This window comes from Humulus lupulus, chromosome 4 (assembly GCF_963169125.1).
Source record: "Humulus lupulus chromosome 4, drHumLupu1.1, whole genome shotgun sequence".
Lineage (NCBI taxonomy): Eukaryota > Viridiplantae > Streptophyta > Magnoliopsida > Rosales > Cannabaceae > Humulus > Humulus lupulus.
In genome coordinates this window covers 247312376-247336693 of record NC_084796.1, presented here as the reverse complement: position 1 = coordinate 247336693, position 24318 = coordinate 247312376, and the positions used below count along the sequence as shown (strand labels likewise).

Genomic DNA, 24318 nt, shown 5'->3' with positions numbered 1-24318 from the left:
TCTTTTTGAAATGTTAATATTCAAAAGTGATTATTAATATTGTCAAATAAGGTACCTAGCCTAGCACTTTGTCGTTTTTTGAAAACACAGTTAGGCAAAAGAAGTATAAAATTAATGTCCTTAAAGGAAAAAGATGGAGAGGCTTATGTTGGAATTTTAACCAATGTAATGAAAGTAATGCGTATGTTTTAACAAAGTGCATCTATAAGTAGGCTAGCCAATTTCGTGCTTTTTTTCTTATGCCAACCTTGATTCTTTAATCTAAGAATATATATATAGTAACCTATGAAAATGCATGATATGCATGCACACAAATACACACATATATATAGACACACACACACATACATAATATTATATACATACACGGTCACTACTGCTCACTTATACGAAACCTTATCATCATCATTTCCTATCTTTACAAAGCTCATCACATGGAAAAAATGGTAAGTGAAATTGAGGGAAATGCAGTTGCCGAAGAATTTGTCAATGAGAAAATAAAATCAGCAAGTTCTAAGCTAAGTGCTGAGTTGATGAGAGAAAAGACCAATCCGCCGAGACCAGGGGAGAGGAAATTATCAGGTCGCGACAAATTCCCACAACCGAAGATACAGAAGGTTCCTCAGGTGCTTAGAGATGAACAGAAGAGCTTGGAGATGCTCTACGACCCAAAGTGGATATCAATAGGCCCTATTCACCATGGCAACCCCAAATTCCGGCTTGCAGAGAAACATTTCAAGTTTCTCTTCGCAGCGAAGTTCGTCGAAAACAGCGGCCACCAATCCTACGACCACCTTTACAGAAAAGTAATGGAAAGAATTGAACTGCTGAAGCAATGTTTCGATGAAGAGGTGCTCGAAGAGTATTATCGTGAAGATGGCAACGATGATGAGGCCTTGGGGTGGATGTTGTTCTTGGATGGATGTTTTACACTCCAATTCATTTACAGCACTATGAATGGTGAGCTGAGAAATTTTGAGATTAAAAATGACCAGGTTGCTTTTGTGTTACACGATTTTTTCTTGCTAGAGAATCAAATCCCATACCTTGTCCTGAAACTGTTGATGGACAATTCGAAAAAGGAATTCTCTAAGGAGTTGCAGGGCTCGATCATGCTGCAGTTTGTTAGTTTGAATGTTTTGACACCTGAGAAGTATCGCAAGCCTACGATGGTCCCTCCAAAGGAGATGCCAGTTCATCTTCTTGATTTTCTACGCTTGGCACTCCTTCAACAATCTTATCATTACGGCAATACAAGGTTAAATTCATGCATCTACGCATGGCTATTAGCTTGTCTGCCTCGACAACTTAGAAACAAACTCACTTGGCCACCGTCTCTGGATAAACCTAAACCTAGCACGAGTAAGATCTCTAATATTTAAATATTTCAAAAGTCATGAATTTTCTTCTTTTTTTTTTTAATTATTATTAACATGCAAAAGTATACTCTTTTAGATAGGGAAATTTCACTTTTTATCTCTAATAATACTTAATATTACCAAAAAATCCCAACATTAATAATATTTTCAAATTAATGCTAAACTTTCCTCCCATACCCAAAATACCCCTCCCATTATATCAAAAATTCACAAAACCTTCTCTTCCACTCTCCTCCCTCTCTCTCTCTAATTCTCACGAAATCTCCATAAAACCTACAGTTTTGTATAATTTTCTTGTCAAAATCATTGTTAGTTATCTCCATTGTTTCTGTGAATTCGTTAATATCAAATGCAACATCTATTTTGAGAGTTTTTGGAGGAGAAAAACCATGGGTAATGAGATTTTACATTTTGTGTTGGGTATTATTTGTTTACATTTTTTTTGGCTATTTTGAACAGATCTGAGCCTATATTGGTGTATTTTTCGGGATTTTTTGAGAGATTCCGCGATCTGTGTTTTTCTGGGTTTTCTGCAATTTTTTTGCTCGATAGAAGCTCGATAACGGTTCGATGGTATGTAGAAGAAGGTCTTTGTAAGAGCTCGATGTAGCTCGATGTTAGCTCGATAATAGCTCGATAGGTTCGGTTTAGTGCTCGATGGAAACTCGATAAGGGTTCGAGAAGGGGTCGAATGGATCTATAATATGTGAGCTCGATAGTAGCTCGATATGAGCTCGATAGGGTTCGATTGAGGGTTTGGTTGTGTTTTATAGTCGGTTTTGAGAAATGATAGCTCGATGCTAACTCGATAATAGCTCGATATGGGTTCGATGGAGGGTTTGATTAGGTTTATGTTCTGTTTTGAGAAATGGTAGCTCGATGATAACTCGATAATAGCTCGATAGGGGTTCGATGGAGGGTTTGGTTAGGTTTGTATTCTGTTTTGAGAAATGGTAGCTCGATTCCAACTCGATAATAGCTCGATAATGTTATTTTTTATTGCATTTCTGGAAAAATGACAGTTTTCCTGACAATGTTAATGTTTTTTTTTCCAACACAGGCTCTATTGTCTACGTTTTTGTATCCTACAATGGTGTTTGGGAATTACAAGGGAATAAGTGGATTTTCAAGGACCCTCAATGCACGGTGATACCGATGGAGGATACTGTAACGTACTTGCAACTTCTTGACATATTGCACAAGGAACTTAAAGTTGATAAACAGATGTATGAGTTGAAATTGGAGGTTCCTTACACTTGCGGCGACCAACCGTTTACACCCGTTCATGTTGAAAGTGATCTTGGTGTCCGTGCATTCATAGGAGTAACATCTAAAGAAAGGTTGGCCTTGTGTGTCACTCCTGTTAAAAAGATTGTCATTGCAGACCCATATTCCACTCCCGGACTTGAGGGAGCAGCCAGTACTTTAGGATTTCCTATTGGTGACCTGAGGGACAACCAGTATGAGTACAACCCCTATGTGAATGACGATCCGGTAGCCGAACACAATGAGGAATTAGGAGACAATTCGGTGGATGATGATCTATTAGCTGAACATTTGCAAGTAGAAGAAGCACAAGAACAACCAATACGTCATATTGCACGGACGAACCCACCAAGTCAAGGACGCCGAACACCTGGCACCAGCTCTAGTCGTCATGGTGGAACAGAATATAACTATACAGGGAACATTTCAATATGTTCAACAGAAGATCACAGAAAATGGAGTGCTCCCATGTTTACAAAAGAAGATATCATAGCTTGTAGTCGTTCTGAATCACCCTCATCCGGTATAGCGTTGGGGGAATTACATCTTGGGAAGACATTTGAGAACAAGATGGAATTGAAAACCAAAGCGGCTCTCTTTGCAATGAAGAATAATTTTGAGTTTATGGTTAAGAAGTCTGGTACTGATGTGTTGTATATCACCTGCAAGGATCCTGATTGTGGTTGGAGAATAAGAGGGAAAAAAGTAGCGCGATCAGAGATGTTTGAGATCACTGTTTATAATAGTGTACATACTTGCTCACTAGAATTGCGACAAAAAGACCACCGTCAAGCAGCACCTTCTGTCATTGGGCACCTTATCAAGAACAAATATGCTACTGATGGCACTAGCTATCCACCAAACAGCATAAAGGAGGATATGAAGAATAATTTTGGGATCGATATGAGTTATATTAAGGCTTGGAGATGCAGAGAGAAGGCACTCGGTTATGTTAGGGGGACACCTGAAGAATCGTACTCCAAGTTACCTTCTTACCTGTACATGCTGCAGCAAAAGAATCCAGGTACAATTACTGATTTTGTCATAGATGACGGTCGCTTTCTTTACTGTTTCTTCTCACTCGGAGTTTGTAGAAGGGGATTTACATCATGTCGTCCTGTTATATGTGTGGACGGCACTTTCTTAAAGTCAAGGTACGGTGGCCACATGTTGTGTGCTGTCGCATTGGATGCGAATAACCACATTTATCCAATTGCATTCGCGATTGTTGACAGTGAGAATCATGCTTCTTGGAAGTATTTCATGATGAAATTGAAGGAAGCCATTGGAGTTGTTGATAATCTGTCTTTTGTTTCAGACAGGCATGCTAGCATTATTCATGCTCTTGAGTTGGTCTTCCCTGATGCCTACCACGGCGCATGCTACCATCACATAAGTATGAATGTAATCGCTAAGTTCAAGACCGATCACTGTCACAAGGAGATGTATAATGCGGCATATGCATTTCGGAAGTCAAAATTTCACAGGTTCTTCAATAATATAAAGCAAATGGATCCTGCCATAGCTCAATATCTCGAGGGTATTGGCTTCGATAAGTGGACTCGTGTATACTTTCCTGGGAATCGATACAATGTAATGACAAGCAACTACGCTGAAAGTTTCAACAACAAAACCAGAGACGCAAGAACCTTCCCAGTCACTACTTTTGTGGAATTCATTCGTTTCACAATTCAGTCATGGTTTGCCGCGCGTCGTGAGGAGGTAGAGAAGTGCACATCGAAATTAGCAACAACATATGAGAAAGATGTCTCAGGCATTGCGGATGATGCAAGGTACTTGAAAGTCCATCCTCTTGGACAGTTTGAATTTCATGTGGTAGACCCAGAAGGTGATGGTGAGGTGAATTTGATGACCAAATCATGCTCTTGTGGTCAGTTTCAAATAATGGGTTACCCTTGTGTTCATGGTGTGGCTGCGGCCATGTTGCGCAATGTCAACATTTACTCACTGTGTTCACCATATTACACTACTGAGATGTGGAGGGAGTCTTACAAAGAAACAATTTACCCAACTGGGAATGAGGATGATTGGGAAGTTCCCGAGAACATAGAGAAAATGCAAGTTGGGGTTCCCGTTGAAAAACAACCAGTTGGTCGACCGAAGAAGAATAAGGTGGGAAGAAGGAAGACAAACCGCACTCCATCGAATGGAGAAATCATTCCCAGTCATCGCAAGTGTAGCATGTGTGGTGGTCTTGGCCACAACAGGGCTACATGCAAAGCTAGGCTTTAAACTTTTTTTTCCCATTTGAACTTGTTGTATTAATAAACTCTTTTTATTTGATTTTTCTGAAAAGTTATGTTTATGGCAAAGCTAGGCTTTAAACTCTTTTTTCCCATTTGAACTTGTTGTATTAATAAACTCTTTTTATGAAGGTAACAAATTTTGATAATTCAATAACAGTTCGATATAGCTTGATATTAGCTCGATAACAGCCCATGAAAATTATAAAAAAATGTGAACAACAAACTGTACATGTAAAGACCCTGTATATATACAATCATCAAGGTAACAAATTTTGATACCACAAGTCTGTGGTCCACTTGTTCCTGAACACCTCCATATTTTCATCGCAGATAGCTTCCAATGGAAGACCGACCATTAGATGCTCAATATACTTGATAGCATACACACCACAATCCCCACTGTAAAAAAATATATATATATTAAGTGCACATTACTATAAATTTAGTTAGAAACAAAATTAGTATGAAGATGATGTTTGTTACCTTCTCTTTGACTGAGGGAGCTTGTGTTTCTGTTTGCGACGCAATGTGAACTGATGCGGCCTATTTCCTGCTGATGGAATCTTCAACATCAAGCTATCAGTAAACAGTTTACTCTGCATTAACAGAGAAGGTAGCATAAAGCACCATGGACTCATAATATCCTCAAGCTTTGCGTCACTAATCACCGAGTTGTCTGAATCGTAAACAGTCAGAGTCCAACTAGAAATGGAAGCCTCAATGGCAAACCAATGTTGTTGTCCATAGTTCTGGCACCAATATACATCCTCAACTCCTCCCCAAGATGCCAGAAACTGCTGCTCGATGCCGGTCAACATGGACATAATGTCAGCATCCCAATAATACTTTGTTTTGTCGGCTGTTTTCTTGAACTGATCATATCGGGCAGGTATCACTTGTGAGAAATAACTGTTCATCACAACTCCATTCTGTCGATATATATTGGGAAAATACTTGCGACGCATACGAAGCATGTGTTCTGCCGCATCAATATGCTGCAAAAGAGAGTACGATAAAAAAAATTAGCAAAAACCATCATAAAATGCTGATGTCGAGCTCCATCGAGCTCACATTGAGCTCATATCGAGCTCACATCGAGCCAGTATGAAACAGTAAAAAAAACAAACTACTTTAACATCCCTATCGAACTACCATCGAACTACTATCGAGCTCACATCGAGCCAGTCTGAAACAGTAAAAATAACCTACTTTAACATCCCTATCGAACTACCTATCGAGCCATCATGAAATAGTAAAGGCAACCTATTTTAACATCCCTATCGAACTCCCTATCGAGCTCCATCGAGCTCACATCGAGCCACTTTGTTAAGGGAATTTTCACTATCGAACTCATATCGAACTCACATCGAGCTTTTAACATCCCTATCGAACTAATATCGAGCTCACATCGAGCCACTCTAAAACAGTAAAAAAAACACAATCTATTTTAACATCCCTATCGAACTACCTATCGAGCTCCATCGAGCTCACAACGAGCCACTCTGAAACAGTAAAGAACAACCCCTATTTTAACATCCATGTCGAACTACTATCGAACTCCTATCGAGCTCACATCGAGCCAGTATGAAACAGTAAAAATAACCTACTTTAACATCCCTATCGAACTACCTATCGAGCTCACATCGAGCCATCATGAAATAGTAAAGACAACCTATTTTAACATCCCTATCGAACTCCCTATCGAGCTCCATCGAGCTCACATCGAGCCACTTTTGTTAAGGGAATTTTCACTATCGAACTCATATCGAACTCACATCGAGCTTTTAACATCCCTATCGAACTAATATCGAGCTCACATCGAGCCACTCTAAAACAGTAAAAAAACAATCTATTTTAACATCCCTATCGAACTACCTATCGAGCTCCATCGAGCTCACATCGAGCCACTCTGAAATAGTAAAGAACAACCCCTATTTTAACATCCATGTCGAACTACTATCGAACTCCTATCGAGCTCACATCGAGTCAGTAAAAATAAAACATGTAAAATTGAAAACAGTCCATAATTAGGTATAAATTGCTTACCCCATCATTGAGCCACGACTGGGGTGTCTTCAACGTCAGAAACCATGCTGGACCGTGACTCCCAGTCTTTACATCCCGCGGGGTCTTGTTGGGCATGTCTCCAAGAAGCCACTTGCACATTGTCCTATACTGTTTGGGATCTGGCTTCTTGAGAGGGTCCAGCACATGTGTAGCCTCTTGTGTAGCCTCGTCTGCTGGTGCAGCTGCAGCAGTGCGAGGTCTTTTCCTCGTGGGATCCGTATAGTCCTCAAACCAATCTGGCTTGCGTCTTTGGCGTCTAGCCCTCCGAAACTGAACCCCAGCAACATCCTCAGGGTTGACAATAACGACTCCCGGAGTCTCAGCATCTGGTGTCACAATGATGGTAGGGGGCGTCGTTGGATCATCAACATAGTCTAGCGGAAGATCCAATGACTCTGACTCTGAATCTTCATTGGACCCCCTCGGTTTCTCCTTAACAAATGTCAGGATCTGACTGAGTACGTCCAAGATCACTGACTGGTTCTTCAAGAGGGTCTCCTGTCGACCCTCGACTCTGTCCAACCGCTCAATCAAGTCGGCCAGCTCAGGGGCTGAGGCTGAGGCTGGTGGTGGGGTGGGTTTTGGGGCTGACACTGAGGCTGGGGCTGATGTTGGGGCACAGGTTGATGCTGGGGCTGAGGCTGGGGCTGATGTTGGGGCACAGGTTGAGGCTGGGGCTGAGGCTGGGGCTGATGTTGGGGCACAGGTTGAGGCTGGGGCTGAGGCTGGGGGAATAGGAGGGGTGGGACCTGCAACCTCCTCCCCCGGGGCAGCATCAACAAATATCTTGGCTGCCTCGGCAGCCTGAGAAACTTTCTCTGCCATTTTCTCAAAAGTCGCATCCTCCTCCTCATCAGTTTCCGAGGGATCCTGGCCAAGCCCAGGATAAAGGGGAAGATCTCCCTCAGTCAAAGACAAGTAATAGTCTTTTTCTGCTGGCCGAGGCTTCAACATCGGAAGAACAATTAACTGCAAACAACATAAAACATTTGGTTAACTCAAATAATGATAAAAGATAAGCATATAGATAAAAAAAAAAACAACATAACTTACATTCTTCTTCAATAATATCGGTGCGATGACGGACTTGGTGAAATCCTTGTTCTTCCGATGCGACCAGCTAAGCATCCTCGGGAACATGTTTCCCGAGCTCACAACAAGCTCCACCGCAAGCTGTTGGATAGCCTCATATGCCCAGTACTGTAAGGCGGGGGCATAACCATACATACTGTATTTGGACTCTTGCTGCACCTTGGCATCCTTCTTGGCATCATAGTTGGCCTTTTGCTTCACCATGTCCTTCTTACAAGAATGCAATAGCCTCCTATAAGAGTACTTCCCCCATGGATAGCTGAAGAAGTACTCTACATTCTCAACAATTTTTAGAATATCTCGCCAAATGTGCAGTTTTCCCTCAATGGCATTCAGAACCCCCTCAACAAACAGACATAGACCAAGCTTGTACACATCTTCCACAACCGTACAAGTCTTGAAAGCATGGTCCACCTGTGACAGCTTTACTTTCTCAGCATCGTTGAAATACTCCTTTATCAACCGATCGCTGAGATTACGCCCTTCCAACTCTTCTGGTGACGGGAAGGCACTGAAATCCAACCCCGTCACCAGGGCAAACTCTCCCATGCCGAATCTACAAGACTTCGACCCCAAGAAAAAATGCACCTCATCTTCGTTGTTGCTGGCGATTTTCCTCAGCAACAGTTGATGCACCAAGACTCCGGAGAAATTAAACTCCGAAGCCAAAAAGAATTGCTTAAAAGGGGATTCCTTAGCCCTTTCAAGCAGCCCGAGCTCCAAAAACCTGGTCTTGATGTGATTTAAAGTACTACTACCCCGATATGTCACTCGACCAGGAAAGTGATCACTGAACGGAACAAGCAACTTAGGCATCTGTAACAACACATGAAAAAAAATTTGTAAGAAAACAGAATAAAGAAAATTTCAAAAAAACACTGAAATAAGTTTTCATCGAGCTCTATCGATCTCTATCGAGCTATCATCGAGCTGCAACATACCCTATCGAGCACTATCGAAAAACTATCGAGTTCCATCGAGAAATATCAACAACCTAAATTTATCGAGCCTATCGAGCCAGCATCGAGCCTATCGAGCTAAGAAAAATCTGTCTGTCTAGATAAATAACCATCGAGCTACAGTCTAGTCTCATATCGAACCATTATCGAACCTATCGAGCTATGAAAAATCTGTCTGTCTAGATAAATAACCATCGAGCTACAGTCTAGTCTCATATCGAACCATTATCGAACCTATCGAGCTCTTGTAATATAATACAACATATCCTACTGAGCTCTTATCGAGCTCCTATCGAGCTCATGTCGAGCTCATATCGAGCCATAATCGATCCATCATCGAACTGTTCAAACTACCTTATCGAGCCTACTATCGAACCATAATCGAACCTATCGAGCCACTGGTTCAAACCCATAAAAAATTTCCCACAAAATCGGACAACCCATTCCACAAATCACAGATTCAACAACGATATAAAGCAAATATGGACTTGGGTTCAAGATTTTACCTTAGTTTTTTAAACTTTGAAGGAAATATGCTCCGTGGGTCTCGGGTTTGACAGAAAAATGGGAGTTTGCAGTGGGCTCGAGATCGCCGGAGAAATGGGAGAAGGTGGGGGCTCGACGGAGAAGGTGGGAGCTCGACGGAGATGCGGGCTCGACGGCTCGACGGAGATGGCGGCTCGACGGCTCGACGGAGGTGGAGGTTCGATGGTTTTTGGGGGATTTTTGTGAGACTGAAAGAGAGAGAAACCGAGACTTAGAGAGAGAAGGCTGAGATTGAATGGGAAGGGTATTTTCGGTAGGAGGGAAAAGCTTAGCATTAATTTGAAAATATTATTAATGTTGGGATTTTTTGGTAATATTAGGTATTATTAGAGATAAAAAGTGAAATTTCCCTTTAGATATAGTCATGACTTTATAATACAGTCAGTAGATTCTATTTCATTTGCATATAATATTAAATTCAAACGTACGTATTGTTTAATCATATAATATTCCTAAGACTTATTGCCAGCCTCGGACATAGAATTTTACTTAATGTCATATTATTTATATTCCAAAGTCTTTGCCAATAGTTTAATGTTAATGTTATATATTATTAAAGGTTTATATTTTTTTTATATTGTATTTTGTCTCGTTAAATAGATCTAATTATTTTTTTAACCCTGTTTTTGTAAATGGTTTAAATAGATCTACATCCAATTTTCATGAAAAACATGAATATTATAAGATAATTGTTAGGCAGAATTACAGTTATTGTTCTGAGTTATTAGTTTAGTTAATTATTTGTGATTCTAGTTCAAAAAACTTTAATCAAAATTAGATTTAAGGATTTATTTGAACTATTTTATAAAATATAAAATTCAAAAAATAATTTGTCAGAATCCAAATATTATGTCTAACATTTTTTTTAAATAGTAGTATTTATCAAGTATACAAACTGAAATTTCACATATAATACAGGTAGTAGTGATGAAGCCCGGGGGTGGAGAGCAAAACAACAAACTTTTCGCAGTGTGATGGATCTTAAGGCAGCCGGAATCAACTTAAAACAGAACAAGAGTGGCTCTTTAAAAGACATAAAATTTTCGTCGAGTCTCTTCTCAGCTGAACTAGAACTTCCACCAATAATAGTAGATGACTCAATGGCTCCTAAATTCTTGAACCTGATCGCCTTTGAAATGTGTCCAGACAATACCAAGACCGAGTACGAAATCTCATCTTACATATTGTCAGGTCCCGACCAGTGACCCTCGACCAGTGGGCGCACATCCTGCGCACGGACTCGTACGGACGAATGGGCCGAGTAATGTCACGACCAGTGACGCGGCCCATGAAGGGTCCATGGGGCTTGGGCGGTTTGGGGATTACTTAGCATGGATGTACTCCTCCTTCTTAAGTAACTTAGCATAGTGGGTTTACTCCCTTAAATGGGCCGGCCATTTAGTTTATGGGCTTGTCCATATGCTTTATGTAGATATTTTTAAGGGAAATGGATGGTGGGGAGCTTGCCACTTGTCGGCCTAGGGTGTTCTCTAGTTTCCTATATAAAGGGCAAGACCCTCACTTGTTTAGGGGCTGCCATTACATTTCTCTATACTTGTACACCATATTTTTATCAATACAAAGTACGGATTCTTTGTACCTTGTTGCCTTGTTCCTTTCATTTAGTTGCTTACACTCTTTCGGAGTGGTTTTCCATACCCACTCTTTTAGACTGACTTTGCCGACGGACTGGTGAAGTGCCGCACTCCCTAACCTCGGTGGGTTCGGAGCGTGTCAGGTGGTATCAGAGCTGATTCAAAGGAGAAAGAGTAGAACTAATGACGGACCAACCAATGGCGGAAGCCACGAAGCAAGTGTCTAAAAAGAAAGCCGATCTAAGAGAAGTGGTAACTGAACTAGAAAAACGTCTCGAAACCAATGTTTACCTTGTCCATGCCATGGATTCCCGGATTGGAGGCCTTGAAGAAAAGTGCAAGGATCTAGAAGCAGAAGATGCTGCTATACACAGCTCCATTTCGGATGCACTTCAAATGCAGGCAGAAGGTCTGCGAGATGAAGTTGGAACCATGAGGGATTTGCTGCTCGCAGAAATGAATTCCTTACGAGCCCGGCTCGACGTCATGGAGGTGAATGAAAGGGAGAGAGACATACAGCACCGTGAGATGCTCAACCGGCAGGAGGAGGCGAATACAGCCACCATGGCCAAGCTTGAAGAAATCCAAGCCGATTGGGCCATGTGTAGAAGAGCCGCGTCCGAAGGTGGAGTTTCCACCCCTCGGTTCACAAGATCGAAATACCGAAGCCAAAGTCTTTTGGCGGGGCCCGAAATGCCAAAGAAGTTGACAACTTCATATGGGGCCTATCTCAGTATTTCGAAGCTACCAACATCACCGATGAGGCAGTAAAAATCCGAACATCGGCTATGTACTTATCCGATACTGCCATGTTATGGTGGCGCCGGAGGCATGGCGAGATTGGAAGACAACTCTGCGTGATGGACTCTTTTGAAGACTTCAAGAGAGAGTTAAAGAAACAGTTCTACCCCGAGAATGCACTAGACGATGCGAAGGGTCAGTTGAGACGGCTTAAACAAACTGGCGGGATCCGAGAGTACGTAAGAGATTTTACTACTTTGATCCTAGAAGTCCCGAACACCACCGAAGAAGACTCACTGTTTAACTTCATTGATGGGTTACAACAGTGGGCTAAAGTTGAGTTAAGGCGGAGGAATGTTCAAGATCTTTCTTCGGCCATTGCAGTGGCCGAGAGCTTAACCGATTATACTTCTAAAGAATCCTCCAGACCGAAGGAAACAAAGACGTTTGTTAGCCCGAGGAGCGGAGGAGGAGAACGGTGGAAGGCTCGAGGGACGACCGATGCTAGTGCGAGTCAAAAGGGGAAGACTAAGGAGATGGCCACACGAGACACTGTTCGATGCTTTGTCTGTGCTGGGCCACATTGGGCGCGAGAATGCCCACAAAAACGGCTGTTGAATGCTCAGGCAGTCATTAAGCAAAAGGAGCTCGAGGAACAACGAAGACTCGAGGAGCAAGGAGCCAGGTGAGGTTCGATGAAATTGTTGAAAGCCCTGAAAGCCAGCCCACGAACAAGAGCAGATGGTCAGATGTTCGTGGATATCATCCTCAACGGAACGAAGATGACAGCGCTGGTCGATACAGGTGCGTCTCACAATTTCTTGTCACCCCTTGGAGTGAGGAGCGTTGGGGTAAAGCCTGCTCATGAAGGCGGGGCATTGAAGACGGTAAATTCAGTGCCTATCCCAATAACCGGCATTGTCAATGGCGTTGAAACCAGTCTTGGCGAATGGACTGGTCGGACTAATTGGTCGATAGTGAACATGGACGACTACGATGCTGTCCTAGGGATGGAATTCTTTGATCAGACAAAGGCCATCCTCATTCCCTACGCCAATCAGGTTTGCATCTCTGATGATGCCAGTCCGTGTGTTGTTTCTACCCGAACAGCCATGGAAATTGAAGAGCGAGCGTTGTCCGCCCTTCAATTCAAGCAAGGAATGCACCAGGAAGGTGTGAGTTACCTTGCTATACTGAAGGAGTTTGATGATGAGGTATTATCAGCCCCAACAGTGGGACTCGATGAAGTACAAAGAGTACTGAATGAGTTTGCGGATGTAATGCCGGATGCCTTGCCTACGTAGCTACCCCCTCGACGTGGTGTAGACCACGAGATCGAGCTAGAAGCTGGTGCCAAGCCTCCCGCGATGTGTCCTTATCGGATGGCTCCGCCGGAGTTAGCTGAGCTGCGTAGTCAGTTGAGAGAGTTGCTCGTCGCTGGCTTAATCAGACCCTCTAAGGCACCCTTTGGGGCGCCTGTGTTGTTCCAGAAGAATAAGGACGGGAGCCTTCGGATGTGCATCGACTATCGGGCACTTAACAAGATTTCCATCAAAAATAAATACCCGATACCGCTGATCGCGGATTTGTTCGACCAGTTAGGGACTGCTCAATACTTTACCAAACTTGATCTTCGCTCCGGCTACTATCAAGTGAGGATTAAAGAGGGCGACGAGCCGAAGACCACATGCGTGACTCGATACGGCTCGTATGAATACTTGGTGATGCCCTTCGGTCTTACCAATGCCCCGGCGACATTCTGCACATTGATGAACAAGGTATTCCAAGATTACCTTGATAAATTTATTATTGTCTATTTGGATGATATAGTCATATATAGCAACAATCCGGAAGAACACCTCGACCACTTGAAGTTAGCTTTCGCTGTGCTAAGGGAAAATCGGCTCTTTGTCAAAAGAGAGAAGTGCACCTTTGCGAGCAACGAAGTAATGTTCTTGGGTCACAAAATCAGAGACGGACTTCTGATGATGGATGGGGCCAAGGTGGTGGCCATCCAAGATTGGGAACCCCGGAAGAAGGTCCCCGAACTAAGGTCCTTCCTTGGTTTGGTAAACTACTATCGACGGTTCATCAAAAGCTACTCTGCCCGAGCAGCTAAACTGACCGATATGCTCAAGAAAAACAAACCTTGGGTATGGGACGCTGCTTGCCAAAGCGCGTTCGATGACTTGAAGGACGCGGTTGCTGTTGAACCTTTGCTGGTCCTGCCTGACTGCGCAAAGCCCTTTGAGGTGCACACTAATGCATCCGACTTTGCCATTGGAGGAGTCCTAATGCAAGACAACAGACCGGTTGCCTTCAAGAGCCGCAAGCTCAACGAGACCGAGCGGCGGTATACGGTCCAAGAAAAGGAGATGACGGCTGTGGTTCATTGTCTGAGAGTATGGCGCCATTATCTCCTCGGATCTTTCTTTGTTGTCATGACTGAAAACATAGCCACAAGCTACTTTCAAACTCAGAAGAAGTTGAGCCCGAAGCAGGCTCGATGGCAAGATTTCCTTGCTGAGTTTCACTACTCGCTAGAGTATCGACCAGGGAAAGTGAACGTGGTCGCGGATGCACTGAGTAGGAAGGCATCTCTTGCTGCACTCAGTCGACCACTGGGTACTCTTGTGGCTCGGATTAAAGAAGGATTGGCACATGATCCTTTGGCCAAAAGTTTGATTACTATGGTCGAGGAAAAGAAGACACGGAAATTTTGGCTGGTCGATGGTTTACTCTATGCCAAGAGTCATCGAATATATGTGCCTAAATTTGCTAGTCTTCGAAGGGAACTCATCAAGGAATGCCACGATTCCTTATGGGCTGGGCATCCGGGAATGAAGCGCACTTTGGCGCTCATAAAGGCGATTTACTATTGGCCTCAACTTCGTGATGATGTTGAAGCTTATGTTCGCACTTGTCTTATCTGCCAACAAGACAAACCAGAACAGCGCTCACCAGGCGAGTTGCTGGTCCCTTTGCCCATTCCTGATAAACCATGGGAAAGTTTATCTATGGATTTCATTACTGGCTTTCCAAAGTCAGATGGTTGCGTGAGCATAATGGTGGTTGTTGATCGATTCAGCAAGTATGCAACCTTTATCCCAGCCCCGACCGAATGTACGGCGGAAGTAACGGCGAGACTGTTCCTAAAGCACGTTGTGAAGTTTTGGGGGATACCCTCAAGTATCATAAGTGATAGGGACCCTCGTTTTACTGGTCGCTTTTGGACCGAGTTGTTTAAACTCCTTGGTACGGAATTAAACTTCTGTACTTCGTTTCACCCTCAAACCGACGGACAGACTGAGAGGGTGAATGCGCTGGTCGAGTTATATCTGAGGCACTATGTTAGTGCGAATCAGAAAAATTGGGCAAGTCTGCTTGACGTTGCCTAGTTTTCATACAACCTTCAGCGAAGTGAGTCCACGAGCAAGAGCCCGTTTGAGTTGGTCGTGGGAATGCAACCTCAAACGCCTCACGCACTGGTCGCGAATTATGACGAGCAGAGTCCCGCGGCGTTTAGGTTTGCGAAAAATTGGAGTGAACAGGCCGAGTTGGCCAGGGCTCATTTGATGCGAGCCCAGAAACGGATGAAGAAGTGGGCGGATAAGAAGAGAAGGCAAGTCGAATTCCAAGAAGGTGATCTTGTCTTGGTGAAGATGTTGCCTCAACAGTTCAAAGCCTTGCGGAGATTCCACAAAGCTTTGGTTCGGAAATACGAAGGCCCATTCCCGATGCTCCGGAGAGTAGGCCAGGTCGCCTACAAACTTCAGCTACCTCCACAGTTGAAGATTCATCCAGTATTCCACGTGAGTATGTTGAAACCTTATCATGGTGACGAAGAAGACCCCGAGCGAGGAGTGTCCAAAAGAGCCCCTACGGTAACGACTACTTCTTATGATAAGGAAGTCGAGTGAATACTGGCCGATAGAGAAGTTCGGAAGAAGAGAATCCCCAGATACACGGAATACTTAGTTAAGTGGAAAGGGTTGCCAGACGAAGAGGCTAGTTAGGAACCAGAATCCCTTCTTTGGCAATTTAGAGATCACATCCTACGTTACAAGGATGGTGATGCGACGGGGACGTCGCGAACTTAAGTGGGGGAGGGTGTCAGGTCCCGATCAGTGACCCTCGACCAGTGGGCGCACATCCTGCGCACGGACTCATACGGACGAATGGGCCGAGTAATGTCACGACCAGTGACGCGGCCCATGAAGGGTCCATGGGGCTTGGGCGGTTTGGGGATTACTTAGCATGGATGTACTCCTCCTTCTTAAGTAACTTAGCATAGTGGGTTTACTCCCTTAAATGGGCCGGCCATTTAGTTTATGGGCTTGTCCATATGCTTTATGTAGATATTTTTAAGGGAAATGGATGGTGGGGAGCTTTCCACTTGTCGGCCTAGGGTGTTCTCTAGTTTCCTATATAAAGGGCAAGACCCTCACTTGTTTAGGGGCTGCCATTACATTTCTCTATACTTGTACACCATATTTTTATCAATACAAAGTACGGATTCTTTATACCTTGTTGCCTTGTTCCTTTCATTTAGTTGCTTACACTCTTTCGGAGTGGTTTTCCATACCCACTCTTTTAGGCTGACTTTGCCGACGGACTGGTGAAGTGCCGCACTCCCTAACCTCGGTGGGTTCGGAGCGTGTCAATATGCTTTCTAGGCTCAATCATCTATAATTCCAACGATGTGAAAGAGTTAATCTCAACTAATATATTTGGTAATTTTCTGGGCTCGGAGTACGAAATACCAGTCCTTTTCAAAGACACCAATAAAATGTTGGTACCAAACCCAGAAATATACGAAACGGTCATACATAATATAGAGAAGCACTACACTAGACATTGCGCCGTATATTTCTTACGAGCGCTTAATAAACTGTGGAATAACTATTTCGACAGTCCTTGGGCACTGGTGACTTTTCTGGCAGCGACTATTGCTCTTGTTTTAACCGGTCTCCAAACTTGGTTCACAATCTATTCTCCACCAGGTCCTTGTGATAATTTTTGCCATAACCTTAACCATAAATGAAAGGCTTAAGGTATATATATGTCACATCTTTCTTCAATTTAAAGTATTTGCTTTTTAAAAAAAATAATATGTGAACTACTTTATACGTTCCCTTTCTATATGTAGACTCATCCGGCCACCAACCTAGCTAGTGGGAGTATCGAACCGAGCCACCTCAAATCATATGTTCGAATTTTTTTATCCATTCGATCTTTCTTTTATATTTTTAATATTCATAAGTGTCCTTCTCTATAGTAGTCATTGAATAAAATGTCAAATTATTTATTGGAGTAATGTTTTCTTTTTTTTTTATCAAGAAGAAAAGAGAACTTCATTGAACAAACCAATCAGTACAAATGAAGGGCCAATTCACCCAAAACTAACAGACAAACTGTACAACCAGCTGAAAAAAGAACACCTGAATACACCTTAATTACATTGGAGTTTCCTAATAAAAAGCTGGTTTTGAATAGAGATCTTTCTATTATTAACAATGTATAAACGGTACTTAACTATATTTAGAACTTCCTTAACTATACTATCAGCTGTCAAAGAATAACCATAAAAAATACATCTATTTCTGTTTCTCCAAATGTTGTAGATAATAGCTGCCACAACCAAGTTCAGAATAGAAGCAGTAGTACCATGTCGACCATTAGCAAGCCAAACAACCCAGCCATTGAAATCTCTAGGCCAAGCTTTAAACCCAATCCAAGAAAAGATGAGATTAAGAATCATCTTAGAAAGGCAGCACTCAAAAAAGAGATGAGAGTGACTCTCATTGAGACCATCACAGACAGGACATAAAAGGTTGTTCATCTATAAGTTAAACCTGGTCAAGTTGTCTCTAGTGAGAAGGTGAGCATTAACCACCTGCCAAAGAAGAAATCGGTGCTTAGGAAGAGTAAGCTTACACCAAACAGCTTGATGATAACCCACCAGCTGCTAATTTAAGGTACTGTTGTACAGTTTCGAAGGCTTAAACCTCCCTGGAACCCTAGCAGCAAGTATCTCTATCTTACTGAATTTGCTCCTTAAATGGCATAATTTCCTCCAATACCAGCTACTATCTGGTTTCAGAGTATAATTCTAGAAATTGAATCCTTTCAGATAGATAGCATTGATCCATTTTCTTGACTAGCCCTCAGATTGGCCAACTCATCTTGCAATACTCCCAGGGTATTTCTAAGCGTTTCGGAGTCCAGTTCCTCCTTATCAAACTCCAAGTGTGGCTCATCCTCAGCCATGTTCGGAGGAGGAGGTTGGGATGGTGCAGCGCCAGCCGCCTGCCCAGTCTTCTTGGTTGTCTTTGCCATTAGTACTTCAATTGTTTTGTCTCAAGCTCTCAATGAAAGCACCAAAATGTTGACCCTCATTTTGGTCAACTGACACGGAGTCAAACGCTTGATGTGATAGAAGGTATTGAAATTGATCTAATGGAAAAAATAGTAAACGACACAACAAATTATAGTGGTTCGACCCCAAGAATTGGTAATGACCTACGTCCACTTAAGTTATTATTGATGTTGATTCTCAAAGGAGTAATCAAAGAACTAGGGTTCTCCGAGTTTCACAAGCCTTAGAGGGATAAACAATAAATCATAAGATAATAGTTATAATTCTCTTGTAAAGCATAAACTCAGAATTAGCCAAAAGTAAAATAAATCCCCTTCCTTGAGCTATTTATCTTTATTTATAGGCTCAAGGAAGATTACATAAATTTGTTACAGATATTCTTTCCTAATTAATCGGATACTCGGGAATCATGGGAGATAATCTCGGATATTGTTATAATTGCATAAGATCTTCTCAAAATATACGGAGTATACGACCAAGCTGGTCGTATATAAAGTCCAAACGTTACGCTAGGGGAACCTCCCTGGTCGATAGTCGAACAGAACATTTGCCAGGTCTCAGCCACGTGTTAAAAATGTCTGCCACGTCATCCACACCTATTCTTTGGATAACAAAAACACAAGGTCGAGCCCGAGGTGAAAATTTATGCCTTTTACTATTTAGAGTGGAAGCACAAGCAAGACAACCATAATTCCTTAAGTTGGCATATGAAGGAGATTTATGATACAGCTTTTAAAAAGAAGTTTTAAACTTAAGTAAAATTGAAGGAGTTCTATTAATAAGATAAATAGTTGTATGTATCATATAACTCCAATAAGGTAAAGAAAGATGAGATTGAAAAGCAAGAGCTCTAGCAACATTTAATATATGTTGGTGTTTTCTTTCTACAACTAAATTTTGTTCAGGTCTTTCTACACAAGAATGAAATAATTGAATGCCTTTAATAGCATAAAAGGATGTCATATTTAACTCTTTTGCATTATCACATCTAAGGGCTTTTATAGTGGCAGAAAACTGTGTAGAAATGTAAGAAAAAAATTGTGGAATAATCAACTGTGTAAGTGTCTTACTTTGTGTATTTTGTATTTTGGAAATTTTATGATTCATCTGTTACTTTTTCAGTTGCATCTGTATTTTTGTATTTTGACAGTATTTCGGTTCATCTGCTATTTTGCAAGTTGCATCTGGAAATTTGATATTGTCATAATATTTTTCTGTTGCTTACGTGGCTTAGTTTAATGTGTTTGTTATATTTAATTGACTGTGATTTTAGGTTTCGAGTTTTGGGAGTGCTGAGATAATTAGTTTTTCTAACGATTTTCTGTTTTCAGACTGTCTGTGTATTTGAGTTGGTTAGAACTTAGATCTAAAGTTGCTCATTAATTTTTAGCTCGGCCAGGTTTTGTTTTGTGTGGGTTGTTTTTTTGTTGTCTTTCTTTTACAGGTGGAAGAACTTCATTCTTGGAAGTATGTTCATCCATGGCTGGCAGTGATGTTCTTCAGGCGAAGTATTGGAAGAAAGTTAGATCTGCAAAAGTTCAAGTGTAAAGATTCAAATAGATCAAGCTAAGGAATTTTGCAAGAGAGACAAGTATAGATGATTTACTGTTATTGTTGTAAAATCAGAGAAACTGTGTAGAACTTGCATTTCCCCTATTTCTATCACATTTCCCAAATTTAAAATGTGCATTTATATAGCACATGGTATACACAAAAATATCCAACTAATCAATCAAGCATGCATAATTCTCAAATTACTAAATCCTAAAAAAAATTGACCAGCATTTCCCCTATTTCTATCATATTTCCCAAAATTTAAATAAACATATATTCATCACATGAACACAACAAACCAATTAATCAATCAAACATGCATAATTCTCAAATTACTAAATCTTACAAAAAATTGGGCAGCATTTCCCCTATTTCTATCATATTTCCCAAAATTTAAATAAACCTATATTCATCACATATATACAACAAATCAAGTAATCAATCAAACATGCACAATTACAGCCTTATATCACCGCAGCACACAGTCTCAGATCTTATCTCCACTATTTTATAATTCGTACATGCTACTAAGTTCAATATATTAATTATAGATTAAGGTTTAAAATATTACCTATAATATAAAATCCTCCAAAGCTTGATCTCACCAACAAAGTTGTCAACAAAATACCTACTCAAATATAACAATATACAAAAAAATAATTAAAAAGTTAACAAAATATAAAGAAAAATATCATAAAGCTATATTGTAACTAAATAAACAATAAAATGCTTAAAGAAAACAAATAATTTGTTATATGTACTCATTTGTTTACTTAAACACGAAATAAATTTTTTTTTTTTAAAGTTAACAACTCACATAAATAAAAATCGACTATAAATATCATAACTAAATCAATAATAAAATATAACTTAAAAAAACAAACAATTTTAATATATACCTATTTAACCAATTAAACCCAAAATTTAAAAATAATTTTAAAAAGTTAACAAAATATAAAAAAAAATGTACTAATAATAATCAAACTAAACAATTAATAAAATGAAACTTATACAAAATATATACATTAATCTATATGTATACTCATTTACATAGTAAATTCGAAATTTAATTAAATTTAAAAAAAAAAGTTAATAAAACTATCTAAAAATTAAAAATCTGAAATATAGTCAATTTATAAAAAAAAAAAAAAAATTCACAAAAATTATATTTAAATCATAAAAATTAATAAAATTACACTTAGTTGTGGTAATTGAGCAATGTGGGTTCTTGATATAGAAAATACCCAAAAATCCAATAAAGATTATGGGTTTTCAAACTATAATCTTCAAAAAACAAAATCTATACAAAAAAATCCAAAAAAACTATATATAAGTTTCATAAACATATATAAATCATTATTTTAACATTAAAATTGAAGAAAAAAAATGGCTAAAAACGTACCTAAATGTGAAAAACCTCGGTTGGGCGCCGCTGGTTTGGGAAGAAAACGCCCCCTGAAACGATATGAGTGAAATGGGGCTCGGCTAGGACGAAGAGGGTTTTAATACAGGAGACCCAGCGCGTTTTACTTTGCCGTTTGCGTTAGTGCCCCACTGACGCAAACGCTCCGTTACCATCAGTGGGCCACTGACGCCGTTAACGGCCCGTTTGCATCAGTACCCCACTGACGCAAACGGTCCAATTAAATAGCGTCAGTGTAAGTTATGACGCAATTGGGCCCTCATTTGTGGCAGTGTCCAACTGCCACAAATGTTAATTCTTGGTCAACAGCGTCAGTCAACTGCGTTGACTGACGCATTTGACTGACACAATTGCCCATTTTTGTAGTAGTGAGTGTGTTGAAATGTATATGGACGATTAGGGGTATCTGTTTTCCTTTGGGTGCCATAGCCAAGAGGGAAACCATGGATGAAGTAACATTTGTCTTTTAGATGGCCTGGTTTTAGGCAGTGAGTGCATGTAGGTCGAAGCTTCTTAGCACGGGGAGGAGGATTAGAAGTGGAGGTTGCAATCTGAGTAGTGGTAGAGGCAGCAAGCAAATTGGGAGTGAGATTTGGAAGCTAAGTATTTGTGGAGGCAGCAATCAAATTAGGATTATTGGAAGGACCAAGATTTCTTTGTCTCTCCTCTTGAACAATCATGGAGAAAACTTTGGATAATAAGGGAAAATGATCAATCAACAAAACTTGAGCCCTAACAGCATGATATGATTCATTAAGGCCAGTAAGAAATTGCAAAACCTGTTCTTGATTGTAAGAATCAAGATTGTCAGAGGCAGCGGCACAACTGCAGGGGGTTCTTCAACAAATCTCAGTGACTTCATCCCACATAGCCTTCAATTTGGTGAAGTAAGAACTGGCAGAATCATCTCCTTGATGAAGACGAATCAGGGTTTGACGAAGCTAAAAAATGCGAGGCCCATTCCCTTGATTGAACCGATTGTTCAGTTCTTCCCACATGCAACAGCTGAGTCTAAGAACATGATGCTACTTTTAATGTCAGGAGACACCGAATGTATAATCCAAAACATGAGCATTTGATCAAATTGGTGCCAAGCATTGTAGTTTGGATCTGAGGGATGGGGTTGAGGTAGTTGTCCATTGAGGAAACCTTTCTTGTTCTTGGCCCCAATCGATAACATGAAATCCCGACGCCATTGTTGAAATTTTTTGTCCATGAGAGGAGGTGAGGCAAGGATAATTCCAGGATGATCTCCATTACCCAAGAAATATGGATTTCTAGCATCTTCATGTGTGGGTCGATCTAAGGTTTCCAGAGGAGCAAAGCGATTGGAGACAGAGGTTTGGCCTCCATTGTTGCGCGCAATCAGTGCAGGTGGATCTTCAGGTGGAGGAGGACGATGATCATCGTTCATCAGAGCTTCAGGTGGGTCTCGAATAGAAGTAGAGGATTTTCTGGTTCGAGCCATTGAAGAAGCTTTGAGGTGTTTCTCTGATACCATAACAGAAAAAGAAAGAAACGATTTTTGTATTGCTCTATCAAGTTATCTTTCTTGAACAAACCCATTGAGTATATATACAGGTGGAAGAGAAGAGAAGAGTAAAAACTAATACTAGAAAAAGAAACAACTTAACAGAGATGCCCCAATTCATCTTCTTGATTTTCTACGTTTGATACTCCTTCAACCATCTCATCATTACGGCAAAGCCAAGCCACATTCTTGCTTTTACAAATGCGTATTTGGTTGTCTACCTTGACAATGCAAAAACAAACCTCAACTTAGGACACGTATGATTTAATTATTTGTCATAGTTTGTTTAGACCATTGCTAAGATCAAACATCTCTCTCTCTCTCATAGTTTATCATTACTTTATCATGGTGTAGTTTCTTTTTTTATCATGTAATATATAAATTAAATAAAAAGTGTGGAAAGAGAATAGAGAACAAAAATTGTCAATAGTCCTACCTTATATTATTATAGTAAAAAAAACTTTTGGTTGTAGAGCTATATTATTTTTATAAATTCATCTAAATATTCTCATCAAATATTAAGCATTTATAAAAAAAAAAATTATTATGCAGCCAAAATATTTAATATAAAACTTATATATTTAATTAAATTATCTATTTTAATCAAATAAATTTATAAATGTCAATTTTTAGAGACATGAAAATTGAATATTTTGATTTTAACTCTAATGATTAATTTTTTAAATTTTAAATTATTTATTTTTATATCTTGTTTTTATTTTGAGTTAAAAAATAAAATTAGAAATTGTGATTAAGGTTTTTATTTTTAAAAAAGATTATTATATTTTAATAATAAGTATAAAAGATACTTTAATTTCTTTAAAAATAAATCATTGATATGGAAAAGATAAAAATAAAATTATTTAGTAACTAGTAATTTTGTACTTAAATTTTATGACTAGTTTGAATAGAAAAAGGTGTAGGAAGAAATACTAGTGCCTAAATAAAAATACTCAATAATATATTTAGTAAAAATTAATTAAAAATAAGTGTAAAAAGAAAAATAAAATAAAAATAGGTGTCAATAGTCACATCCTTCATACAATGATGCATTTTTTTTTTTATGACCGTGTATATTGTATTCTGTAAATTTTCACAAAATTTTGAATATTTTACCATGCCGAAAACTAGGTTGAAACATCTTGTTTTTCACGTGCATAAAATAATTAGACACGCATGCAACAACATGTTTTGAACCTAGTTTTCGACACTGTAAATTATTCGAAATTTTTCTAAAAATGTGTAGGATGTTTTAAATAACTACAATACACTGATATAAAAAAAATACATTGAAAACTGTTCACGGATCGATAATACACAAGAGACTCACAGGTAGGACTATTTTTGAAGCCCTTACAACAGATTTTCTATTTCTAACTTCTTCTTTTTAACTTTAAATAACGTTTAAATCATTTTGATATAATTTTTTACAATAAAAATTGTCAAATTTTGGTCACCTAAAGAAGCCTTTGCCAATAGTCAATAGTGGAGAGACGAGAAATATGATATACTCCATTAA

At 40.0% G+C, this 24318-nt stretch overlaps 2 protein-coding genes across 2 annotated transcripts; one reads left to right on the top strand and one right to left on the bottom strand.

The window, feature by feature from the left end:
- Window positions 1-443: 443 nt before the first annotated feature.
- On the top strand, window positions 444-10781 carry LOC133833145 (UPF0481 protein At3g47200-like). Its single transcript, XM_062263400.1, has 2 exons — window positions 444-1248; window positions 10495-10781. Exons 1-2 carry the CDS (start codon window positions 444-446, stop codon window positions 10779-10781), a joined length of 1092 nt encoding a protein of 363 aa, XP_062119384.1.
- Window positions 10782-22250: 11469 nt separating this feature from the next.
- LOC133833144 (uncharacterized) lies at window positions 22251-22769 on the bottom strand. Its single transcript, XM_062263399.1, has one exon. It carries the CDS (start codon window positions 22767-22769, stop codon window positions 22251-22253), a length of 519 nt encoding a protein of 172 aa, XP_062119383.1.
- Window positions 22770-24318: the final 1549 nt, after the last annotated feature.

Excerpts from the sequence above, each read along its gene's own strand:
- LOC133833145 (XM_062263400.1), top strand. The coding sequence starts at position 444 with ATGGTAAGTGAAATTGAGGGAAATGCAGTTGCCGAAGAATTTGTCAAT. Across the intron at positions 1,249-10,494 it reads TCAACAATCTTATCATTACG|GTAGTAGTGATGAAGCCCGG; the intron begins GCAATACAAGGT and ends CATATAATACAG.
- LOC133833144 (XM_062263399.1), bottom strand. The coding sequence starts at position 22,769 with ATGGTATCAGAGAAACACCTCAAAGCTTCTTCAATGGCTCGAACCAGA.